The sequence below is a fragment of the Cebidichthys violaceus genome, unplaced genomic scaffold, assembly GCF_023349555.1.
Source record: "Cebidichthys violaceus isolate CVI_PGR_0920_01 unplaced genomic scaffold, fCebVio1.0.p SCAF_2, whole genome shotgun sequence".
In the NCBI taxonomy this organism is placed as follows: Eukaryota; Metazoa; Chordata; class Actinopteri; order Perciformes; family Stichaeidae; genus Cebidichthys; species Cebidichthys violaceus.
In genome coordinates, this window is record NW_027176372.1 from 110001 (window position 1) to 121837 (window position 11837).

Here is an 11837-nt window from a genome sequence, read left to right on the forward strand (position 1 = left end):
AAGAACTTCAAGAACACTTAAAGCAAATAACTTTGGGCTATAGTCTTACATGAAAAAAAAAATATTGAAGATGTCCAATTTGAAACAAAATGAAATAAATAAATAAAAATTAAAGCTGCCGAGGGTACTGGCAGGACTCTGGGTGACGCGGTCATGCATTTCTGTGACCATCATACACTGCGTGAACGAGTTAGGTGATGTTTCCTGCGTCGACCAGCAGCGTAGCAAGATCATGTTGCCAGGTCTTAAGCCTCAAATGTTTTGAGTGTACCTCCGATACAATCATAAATGTAAGCCTGTTAAGATCATTGAGAAAATGAATGTGCATGAATGTGCTTCAATATTTGTAACATAAGAGACTGTCAAGTTTACTGGGATGGGGTTCAACTCCCTGCAGTGTCCTGCTGATTGTATTTGGACTTACATGAAAGTTAACAGAACAGTAGTGTCATTTGCTTTTACTTGAACACTTTAATTTAACACTGTTTTCATTTTAAGCTCTTCTGTAACTTTAGATTGTAGTGTGAAGCATTCATTGTAACATTTAACCTGATTCTCATGTAGAAGCTCTGGACAGATCATTTATGCTAATGCCCACTGACATGGTTTGAGAACCACTGTTATCTAACTTATCTCTAAGTTATCTCTAATCAGAGATGTTTTTTTCTCATGGTGTGACCACAAACCTTTTAATAAGTTTAGTGTTTGGGCTGCTGTAATTATAGAATCCTGCTTACGTCCATGGTTGCCAGTAGGTGGCGCTATGTATATGAGTTAATATTGGCATGCAGAAGTCCTAACGTCATGACAGTCATCAAGCATGTCAAGTTTGGGACAGTTTTGACAAAGTACAGTCGACTTACAACTGCTTGATGGATGATGGTCTCACTCATCTCATCTTCACCCGCTTATCCGAGATCGGGTCGCGGGGGCAACAGCTCCAGCAGGGGACCCCAAACTTCCCTTTCCTGAGCCACATCAGCCAGCTCTGACTGGGGGATCCCGAGGTGCTCCCAGGCCAGTTTGTAGATATAGTCCCTCCACCTGGTCCTGGGCCTCCCTCGAGGTCTCCTCCCAGCTGGTCGTGCCTGGAACACCTCCCTAGGGAGGCGCCCAGGTGGCATCCTCACCAGATGCCCAAACCACCTCAACTGGCTCCTTTCCACGCAAAGGAGCAGCGGCTCTACTCCGAGTCCCTGACGGATGACCGAACTTCTCACCCTATCTCTAAGGAAGATGCCAGCCACCCCCCTGAGGAAACCCATTTCGGCCGCTTGTACCCGCGATCTAATTCTTTCGGTCATGACCCAGTCCACATGACCATAGGTGAGGGTAGGAACGAAGATTGCCCAGTAGATAGAGAGCTTTGCCTTACGGCTCAGCTCTCTTTTCGTCACAACGGTGCGGTAGAGCGACTGCAATACCGCCCCCAGCTGCTCCGATTCTCCGGCCAATCTCACGTTCCATTGTTGCCTCACTCGCGAACAAGACCCCGAGGTACTTGAACTCCTTCATTTGGGGTAAGGACTCATTCCCTACCCGGAGTGGGCAATCCAACGGTTTCCTGCTGAGAACCATGGCCTCAGATTTAGAGGTGCTGATCCTCATCCCAACCGCTTCACACTCGGCTGTGAACCGATCCAGTGAGTGCTGGAGGTCACAGCCCAATGAAGACATCAGGACCACATCATCTGCAAACAGCAGCGATGCAATCCTCAGTCCACCGAACTGTAAACACTCCTCCCCACGACTACGCCTCGATATCCTGTCCATGAATACCACAAAAAGGATAGGTGACAAAGCGCAGCCCTGGCGGAGGCCAACCCTCACCGGAAACGAGTCTGACTTACTGCCGAGAACCTGGACACAGCTCTCGCTTTGGGCGTACAGGGATTGAATGGCCCCCAGAAGTGGCCCCCTCACCCCATACTCCCGCAGCACCTCCCACAGTATCTCCCGGGGGACCCGGTCATACGCCTTCTCCAGGTCCACAAAACACATGTAGACCGGATGGGCGTATTCCCAAGCCCCCTCCAGGATCCTTGCGAGAGTGAAAAGCTGGTCCGTTGTTCCACGGCCAGGACGGAATCCGCATTGTTCCTCTTCAATCCGAGGTTCGACTATCGGCCGAACCCTCCTTTCCAGCACCTTGGAGTAGACTTTACCAGGGAGGCTGAGTAGTGTGATACCGCGGTAATTGGCACACACCCTCTGGTCCCCTTTTTGAACAGGGGAACCACCACCCCGGTCTGCCACTCCCTAGGCACCGTCCCAGACCTCTACACAATGTTGAAGAGACATGTCATCCAAGACAGCCCCTCCACACCCAGTGCCTTCAGCATTTCTGGACGGATCTCATCAATCCCTGGGGCTTTGCCACTGTGGAGTTGTTTGACTACCTCAGTGACTTCCACCAGGGAAATCACCGCAAAGCAGCGGGTGTGGGAGGAGTTCGGAGTAGCCATGGAGAGGGACTTTCGGTCGGCACCAAGGTGTTTCTGGAAAACCATCTGGAACCTCAGGAGGGGGAAATGGGGAAACATCCAAGCTGTATACAGTAAGGATGGGACTCTGTTGACTTCAACTGAGGGGGTAATCGGGCGGTGGAAGGAGCACTTTGAGGAACTCCTGAATCCGACTAATACGCCCTCTATGGTAGAGGCAGAGCTGGAGGCTGATGGGGGAGCATCATCAACTTCCCTGGATGATGGTGAGCCATGTAAAATGGCCGATACACCAAGTCCATGTTGTTCAATGGAACCTCAAGCTTTTAGTAACTTTTAATCACAAAGGTCTTTAGATTGTTCTGACCAAATTCTAAGTTGATCTGATTAATTGCCTAGGAGTTCGTTAAAATACAGCACCTGGAACGAGAAATTCATACAAAATTCAAAATGGCTGACTTGCGGTTGGGTTTAGAGCATGGACCCCAAAGACTTTTTTTTAAGTCAACATGTGATACATCTGCTTACCAAATTGTATACATCTAGGTGAAACGTACTGCGTTTTCTGAAGTCAATCGTGTCAAATCTCTAGGAGGAGTTCGTTAAAGTATGATGCCTTGAAATGGTCAAAAAACGTCAGAAATTCAAAATGGCCGACTTTCTGTTTGGTTTGATGAAAAACTCCAAGAGGATTTACCAAATTTCATACAGCTAGGTGAAACCCAATGTTGGGGCTACTCAATAGGAAGCGCTATTGAGCCAATATTTCATACCGCAGCTAGACACCCCAATCAGACTGCAATTTTCACCACGACTGGCTTGCGTGCCAAATTAAAAAAAATTCCCAGTATCCCAAGTACCTCCTTTTTTGCGATGAAACTGGTGAGATAATAAAAATATCAAAAAGTTAATAAAAAAACAAAAAAAAAAGAAAGCAGAGCACTTTAACCAGATTTTGAAATCCTTTGTTTGCCACAATGGAGAATGTCCTCATGTCTGCAGCAATAAAGACCCCAATAGATGCTGTAATAGCTTTAGTCCAGTCTGATTCTGCCACAAACTTAATGCTGCGATGATACCTTGTTGTTGTTGTTGTTGTGCCTTGGCCCCTGTCGATGCCAGACCGGGATGGTGTCTCTTTATGTGTGGACATGCCCGATGTATTACCGTTGTTGTATGTCTTTCTCTTTAAACAATGCCTACATACCGGTATATACACGGTTTTGTCCACCACCCTCATCCCGTCATTATAAGTTACAGGAAGACAAAATGCTCCCAAACTTGCGACTTCAATGACACCTTTAGTTCTTCCGCACGCCATGACTTTCACCGTTAAATGCTTCTAAGCTGCTCCGTTCACGTAAACACACTACTGCTTTATATCTGTTCACTGACACTCTACATTGATATTCAGGGACTTGTTACTTGAAAAGGAACAGCAGCAGTACAACTTTATTATGCACTATGATGATTAAACTGTAAAAGAAAATACTCAATTAATCCGTGGTTCACAAGTGATCCGAACCATGAGGACTGATCCAAACCGTGAGGACTGATCCAAACCAATCACAGATCGATCCGTGATCTGTTACACCACTAATAGGTACACAAGTCCATGGGAACACAGATACACATTTCTACAGGTACACAGGTCTAAAGGTACACAGGTACAAAGGTCTACAGGTGTACAGGTAGAAAGGTGTACAGGTCTACTGGTACAAAGGTTTACAGGTACAAAGATGTACAGGTCTACAGGTACAAAGGTCTACAGGTATACAGGTCTACAGGTCTACAGGTCTACAGGTGAGGGTTCCTACCTGATGCAGCAGGTTGTGTGAGCGGATCTCCAGCGCCTGAATCTTTGCCAGCAGCTGGATGTCCTCCACCTCGTATTCTGGGATGATTTTGAATCCGTATTTGTCGTGATCTCTGAGGATACAACAGATTTTAACATAATCAATGCACCAGGTGTTCCTGTTATTCTGTCCACCCCGGTGTTGTGACCGTCCTTGCTACCTGGCCACGTTAAGCTGGAGGGCGCTCTTCAGCTCCCTTTTCAGGGCCTCCTCGATCATCTTCTGGACCTTCCCCCGCTGGACCGGATCCAGAGACTTGGTCTCCTGCAGCTGCCTCAGGACGCCCAGGTAGCGGCTCTCCACCTGGCAGTGACTGGCCTCCAGGTAGGAACACTACAGCCAATCAGGAGACAGGAAACACAGCGTGAAGCCAAGCTTTAATGAAACCTTGATAAAGGTGTTCAACAGCTGGACTCACCTTCACCATCAGACTCTTCTCCTGCTCACAACTGGTCCTCCACAGTTTAGTCAGCTGGTGGATCTCAGAGTTCAGGAACTGGTTCTGAGTCTTGTACGCCTCAATGTCGTCCTGAAGAATCCGAGAGAAACCAGTTCATACTGGATCTCTGTGGCCGATACCAGTAGAGTGACAACAATATACACAGGTGTAATAAATATTATATTTATTTCTGTTTGTGTGCTTCAAAGAGTTTCACCTTCAGGTTCTTGATGTCTCTCTGAAGCCGTCTGAAGGTCTGAGAGTTCAAACCACCGTCAGAGGACAGACAGGAAGTCACCTGATCAGAGAGCTTTATGATCACCTGACAGGAAACAACAGGAAGTCACCTGATCAGAGAGCTTTAAGATCACCTGACAGGAAACAACAGGAAGTCATTCAACATCACAGACATACAAACACAAATCATCTGATCTCAGTACAGGTGAGAAAGATTAATATAGCCTTCTATAAACAATACAACTGTGATTTTGGGTTGTTATTGAGTAGATATTTGTCCTCAGGTGTTGAACCAGGTGTTCTGTCCTGAGGTGAGACTCACCTCCTGCTTGGCGTTGTTCTTCTCGATCAGCATCCCGATGTTGTCCTGCAGGTCGAGCAGCTGAGCATCTCTGTGAGACAGACTCCTCTTGGTGTCCTCAGCCTCCTTTTTCACCTCCTCCAGCTGACCTCTCAGGTCGGCCGCCTGTCGCTCTCGATGTCTCAGCAGCTCCAGACGCTGCTGCTCGTCTTTCTCTGCCAGAAACTCTGCACAGGTTCTCTTCTCCAGCTGAGACGCCTCCAAGGCTTTGTGGAGGATCCACACCAGCTCCTAGACCCGACACATTATTATGATTGTTATTGAAATATTATTATTATTATTATTATTATGATTATTATTGATATTATTATTATTATTGACATTCTTTTTATTATTACTGATATTATTATCATTGTTATTATTATTATTATCGTTATTATTATTACTGATATTATTATTATCATTGTTATTAATATTATCATTATTATTATCGTTATTATTATTACTGATATTATTATTATTATTATTATAATAATTATTATCATTGTTATTATTATTATTATTATTATTATTACTGATATTATCATCGTTAGTGTTATTATTAAATAATCGTCATTATCAGCAGCACCTCTCTGTAGCTGACATTACTTTATTTGACGACCCTGTGGATCAATATGTATCTGATCACTGAGTTATTGATCACCTTCTGAGCTCTGACGTCTTCCATCAGCACCAGGTTCTCCTGCTGGAGACGGGACGTCCGGTCCGAGGACAGAGAGTCTCTGCAGACGACCGTCATGGGGGACGAGCTGCGAGTCTTCGTCTTCCTGGTTCGATGGTCCAACGCCGAAGGTGAGTTGGGGGTCACCTGACCTGCTGACTCAGCCAATGGGAGGAGAGGGGGCGGAGTCTCAACGGACGGAGCTGGAGAGAATGACATGTGACAGTGTTATAGAATATATAAATAATACTTATTGTATTATAATTAATATTCATACTAGTACTAATACTAATACTAGTACTACTTATTGTACTAGAATACGTACTCGTAGTTTTGTCGGGTTCTGCAGAGTTCGGGGGGAAACTCGGTGCACCGTCGACATGAAACACACTCTGACTCAACTCCTGAGACGCCCTCTTACGAAAACTGTGGACAGAGTTTCTGTACAACACGCAAAGAAATAAGGTAGCGCTGAGGCTCATGGGAAACGTAGTCTCAGTCGGGCTCTGATATTAAACACTCACTGGATCTCGATGAGCGGGTGTTTGAGCGACATGTTGGTGAGCGGCGTCCTCGGTGACGGGACGTTGGCAGCCTCCTCGCCCACCAGACCCAGCGGGCCGGTCAACACGGGCAGGAAGTTGTCTGCAGAATAAAGCTCAGATGATGATCAATGTTAAAGGACTCATCACATGATCGATAATCTGTAGTCTTCATCATACATTCAGTATGCAGCTTTTTCACATTAATGTAGTTTTAATCTTAGAATGCCATTTATATCTATGTGTTAATGTTTAATTTATTTTGTATTATATATTATTGCTTATTCAGTCTGACAAACGGACGATTATCGTCCCAAAGAACAACATGAAGAACACAAAGACTGTCGTGGTTCAAGTCTTCGTTTGTCACAATTACACTTTTCATTTAGACTTTTATCATTTATCATTTCTTATCTTTATGTTTTGTTATTAAATTCACACTGAAAGCGAACCGGTGGTGAAACATCTGGTTTAACTCAAAACTCAATGAAGTTCTGAACCAGTGGTTTATATTTAGTCCTTCAGTGTTTCCTGTCACTCAGAATGACATCACATCCTGATGAGGTCACTGATGAGAGTAACAATAAACTTTCTTCAGAAACAGGAAGTAGACACTGTGGGAGGAGGAAGGAGGGCCTTCAAAATAAAAGCTTTGTGGTCAGAAACACAAGTTACACTGGTGTGTCTCTTTTTAGAAGTTCAACAAATAATCAACATAGTCCACAAACATGATTAAAATCAGTCGCAAACGGGTCTGATGATGGTTAGTTGATTAATCATTAGGCATCCAGTCCGTCCGTGTGACATCACATCCTGTTCCACACATTAAAGGAGAACATTTCCTGACATCCTCTGGTGCCGGAAAGGGGGGCGTGGCTTATTGCCATGGAAGCCGTTATCAACGTAAGCCATTTATTTTCTCCAACAACCATTAAAGAAATAACCTCTATTTCTGCTGAGTACTTGTTGTGTTGTGGTTGTTGAACCAGCCTGAGGTAATAAATCAAGAGAGAAGTAGAGTCATGTTCTCATAGACTTCTATAAAACCAGAGGAGTCGCCCCCTGATGGACACTGGAGAGAATGCAGCTTTAACACATGAAGCTTTGACTTCACTCTAAAGAACCAGAGGTTGTCTCCTGGTTTCTTACCTGCAGTGTCGTTGTTGTTGTTGTTGTTGTTTGTCGGGTCTCGACAGGTGGAATTCCGTCTGTGCTGCCAGCGTCTCACCTGCAGCTGCTGCAGCCAATAAAGCATCAGGTCCTGGCTCACGGCCTGTAGTAGTATATCAAATATCAAATATAATGAATGAATTAAGACACGCACATTTAAAGTTTGGTTTACAGCTGCTCTTCAACGGGAGCCTGAATGCTTGTTGTATACGATGTGTGAATATGAGCTCATTGGTTGAACCATTCAACCAGGTGAGATGTTGTTATATAATATAATATATGTAATATATTTTATTTGTGTTAAATACCTGCAGACAGAGACGGTCCCTGACGGACTGTGACTCCTCCTACCTTGAGGATGAAGGTGCGTTCAGGTGTCCTGATGTGGAAGGTGCCCCTCTCAGCCTTCAGCGGGTAGCTGAAGGTGGCGCTGCAGAGCTCCACCTGGCCGAGCGGCGTCACATCCTGCGGCGTGCGGTAGTAGAACAGCTGGTTCTTCTTCTCCTCGTAGGTGAACCAGCGCTGCTTCCAGGCCCTCAGGGGCCCCCCCTGCTTCTGTAGGAAGCCACACAGTTTAGGGGCACCTGAAGAAGAATCCAGAGATTGCGGCCCCACCTGGTCACAGAACACCTCTTTGATGAGAGGTGGAGCCTGGACCAGGTTCAGGTGAGGAGGAGTCTGCTGGGTGTTCAGGTGAGGAGGAGGAGGAACCTGCTGGTAGTTTAGGTGAGGAGGGGCTGGAGGAACCTGCTGGTTGTTCAGGTGAGGAGGAGGCGGAGGAACCTGCTGGTTGTTCAGGTGAGAAGGAGGAGAAGCCTGCTGATAGTTTAGGTGAGGTGGAGGAGGAGGAACCTGCTGGTTGTTCAGGTGAGGAGGAGGAGGAGCCTGCTGGTAGTTTAGGTGAGGTGGAGGAGGAGGAACCTGCTGGTTGTTCAGGTGAGGAGGAGGAGGAGGAGGAACCTGCTGGTTGTTCAGGTGAGGAGGAGGAGGAGCCTGCTGGTAGTTTAGGTGAGGTGGAGGAGGAGTCTGCAGGGTGTTCAGGTGAGGAGGAGGAGGAACCTGCTGGTTGTTCAGGTGAGGAGGAGGATGAGGAACCTGCTGGTTGTTCAGGTGAGGTGGAGGAGTCTGGTAGGTGTTCAGGTGAAGAGATGGCTTCTGGGTGCTTGGGTAAGGAGGAGGAGCCCGTTGGGTGTTGAGGTGAGGAGGAGCCTGATGGATAATCAGGTAAGAAGGAGGAGGAGCCCGCTGGGTGTTCGGGTGAGGAGGAGGAGGAGCCTGATGGATGTTCAGGTAAGGAGGAGGAGGAGCCCGCTGAATGTTCAGGTGAGGAGGAAGAGGATCTTGGTGGCCCTGATGCCTCTCAGGTGATGTTGAAATGAGTTTCTCTGAAGGTGGATCCTGGTGGTTCTGCTGGTCTTGGAGCTTGAGAAGAGGAGCTGGTTTTAGTGGATCTGGTTTTAGTGGATCTGGTTCTGGTTGATCCTTTGGAGAAGGAGACTCTTTGGTTTTCTGTTGCTCTGGAGGAAGAGGACCTAGTTTAGTTTGATCTGGTCTAGTTGGAGAAGCCTCTTCTGTTTTCCTCAGTTTTTGTTCCTCAATAAAACCATTTGGTTTTAGTTGATCTTGTGTGGTTTGGGAATCTTCTAATTTATGTTTATAAGTCGGAGGATCCTTGTGGATTCTGTGTTCGGTGAGACGCAGATGGTCTGGTTTCTCTGCAGATGGTCTGGTTTCTCTGCAGGACTCTTCTTTATTCTGTTCGGTCTTTGCAGGACTCAGATGTTTCTTTGCAGGACTCAAACGTTTCTCTGTTGGACTCTGGTGGTTCTCTGTTGGATTCTGGTGGGTTTCTGTAGGACTCTCGGGGTTCTCTGTTGGACTCTGGTGGGTCTCTGTAGGACTCTGGTGGGTCTCTGTAGGACTCTGGGGGTTCTCTGTAGGACTCTGGGGGTTCTCTGTAGGAATCTGGTGGGTCTCTGCAGGACTCTGGTGGGTCTGGGACCAGTGCAGAATCTTCCAGTTGTGCTCCTCAGAAGCTGGCTGAAGCTCGACCTCGTCAGCAGGAAGCCGGTGGGACGAGGCGGCGCTGTGACTTCCTGTTGAGCTGCTTTCATCCATCCTCTGAAAACAGAGAGAGGAACTTTCATGATGTTTTCATGTTGGTAGAATTAAATGGAGCTTTGTTTGGACAACACACCACTTTAGAACACATGTACAGAGCAAGTAAAGACCATGAAAGGGTGTGTAGAGGGGGGTCTTGGGGGAACCACAGAACCTATCCACATGAGAGGTCCCCCCTTTATGAAGCCATACTGTGGAGCTGGTTGGTACCAATTAATCCATGAGGTGGTACCAGAACCTTCTATGCGGACCAGGATCCTACATCTCCAGACTCTTTATGCTCCGTCACGTCCTGGAGGTTCTGGTGTTGACCTGGTTCTGACTCTACAAACAGTCTGTGGGCGGTAGAGTCTCTGTCTGTGATGGTTTCACTGGTTAGGAAACCATCAACTGACTTAATCCTTAACGAGTACTTTATGTCTGGTTTTAATCTCCTAAAGTCAGAGGAGCATTATTACTATGAATGAAACACCAGATCTTCTTCTTCTTCTTCTTCTTCAAGTGATCAAAATCATAAAAACATCCGGAGACACAAGTTCTTCTTCACTGAGAACTTTATTTTACTTTCTATTGTTATAACTTTAAATGATAAAACATAATAAAAACATCATGATGGATGAAGGCAGTATTTTGTACTTGTTAAGAAGTACAGAACACATTCAAACTACAGGAAATGATTTCAGCAGTAATGACACATAATGACAAGAAGTGTCTGTTAGTGCCGCAATAATAACAATAAACATTTATAAACACTGACAATAATAATAATAATAAACACTGATAATAATAATAATAATAATAATAAAACACACTTATAATAATAATCACTGATAATATTAATAATAAACACTGATAATAATAATAAACACTGATAATAATAATAAAACACACTTATAATAATAATCACTGATAATATTAATAATAAACACTGATAATAATAATAATAATAATAATAATAATAATAATAATAATAAAACACTTCACAGCTGAGATTCTAGAGTCACACACACACACACACACACACACACACACACACACACCGTGTATATGCGTGTCCTCACCTGTTCAGAAACACACCTGAGCGTTTACCTGAAGGGGCGTGGCCTGAACACACCTCGCTGGTCTGGATCCTGTTCTTAAAGTCAGACTGAGAGACTGTTTCTTCTTCTTCTTCTTCTTCTTCTTCTTCTTCTTCTTCTTCTTCGTCTTCTTCTTCTTCTTCTTCTTCTTCTTCTTCTTCTTCTTCTCTGCTTTACTCCGGGTTCTCTCCTCTTCCTGGTGTCTCGAGCTGGTTACGTACTTTTCTCTTCTGCTCTCAACAAATCATCAACTCACCGCGATAACTTCCGTTTTATGTCACAATAAGAGCTGGTTTCGACGTGTTCTCGCTCATTACTTTTCAAAATAAAAGATGACAGTAGATGTGATTTATTCATGTGATGTCCGGTAAAGTGACGTCACTAGTGTTATTATGAGGAAATAGGATATATTAATTAAAACACATTCACACGGTCAGTGATTTATTGTTTGTGTCTGTTTAAACTCTTTTATTCTGAGTTATGAGTCTAAATCTTCATATTTGTGATAATATTATAATATTAAAATATTATATTATAATAATTATTATAATATTATAATATAATAATATATAATAATAACATATTATTATATTATTGTATAATATAATAATATAACAATATAACAATATAATAATATAATTATAATATTATAATATAATATATAATGATTATTTTATAATATAATATTATAATATAATATAATCTCACAATCCATGAAACCGGCTTCAGGACCAGGTCCCCAGGTAACCTCGTGTTATGTCACAACGCTATGAATTGTGGGTAATTCAGACTTCGGGAAAGTGTGAAGGTCCTCCTCTCTAGATCATTGTTAGAAAATATCTTATAATATAATATATTGTTTATGTATTGTGATGTGAAGAATATTTTATAGAATAATATATTAACATATATCATAATCTGAAACTG

General features: G+C 44.2%; 1 protein-coding gene across 1 annotated transcript in view; it reads right to left on the bottom strand.

Annotated features, from left to right (window-relative positions):
• The window catches only part of LOC137875079 (TBC1 domain family member 2A-like), a 14133-nt gene extending 2990 nt beyond the window's left edge, over window positions 1-11143 (bottom strand). The window contains exons 1-11 of the mRNA XM_068714039.1: window positions 10893-11143; window positions 8062-9831; window positions 7690-7813; window positions 6523-6643; window positions 6324-6439; window positions 5981-6201; window positions 5299-5568; window positions 4957-5061; window positions 4719-4829; window positions 4461-4633; window positions 4262-4373 (exon numbers count right to left, since the gene is read on the bottom strand). Coding sequence (XP_068570140.1) covers window positions 4262-4373; window positions 4461-4633; window positions 4719-4829; window positions 4957-5061; window positions 5299-5568; window positions 5981-6201; window positions 6324-6439; window positions 6523-6643; window positions 7690-7813; window positions 8062-9828 — 3120 coding nt within the window. The 5' untranslated portion in view covers window positions 9829-9831; window positions 10893-11143. The remainder of the gene's footprint in view (window positions 1-4261; window positions 4374-4460; window positions 4634-4718; window positions 4830-4956; window positions 5062-5298; window positions 5569-5980; window positions 6202-6323; window positions 6440-6522; window positions 6644-7689; window positions 7814-8061; window positions 9832-10892) is intronic.
• Between the last annotated feature and the right edge of the window lie 694 nt (window positions 11144-11837).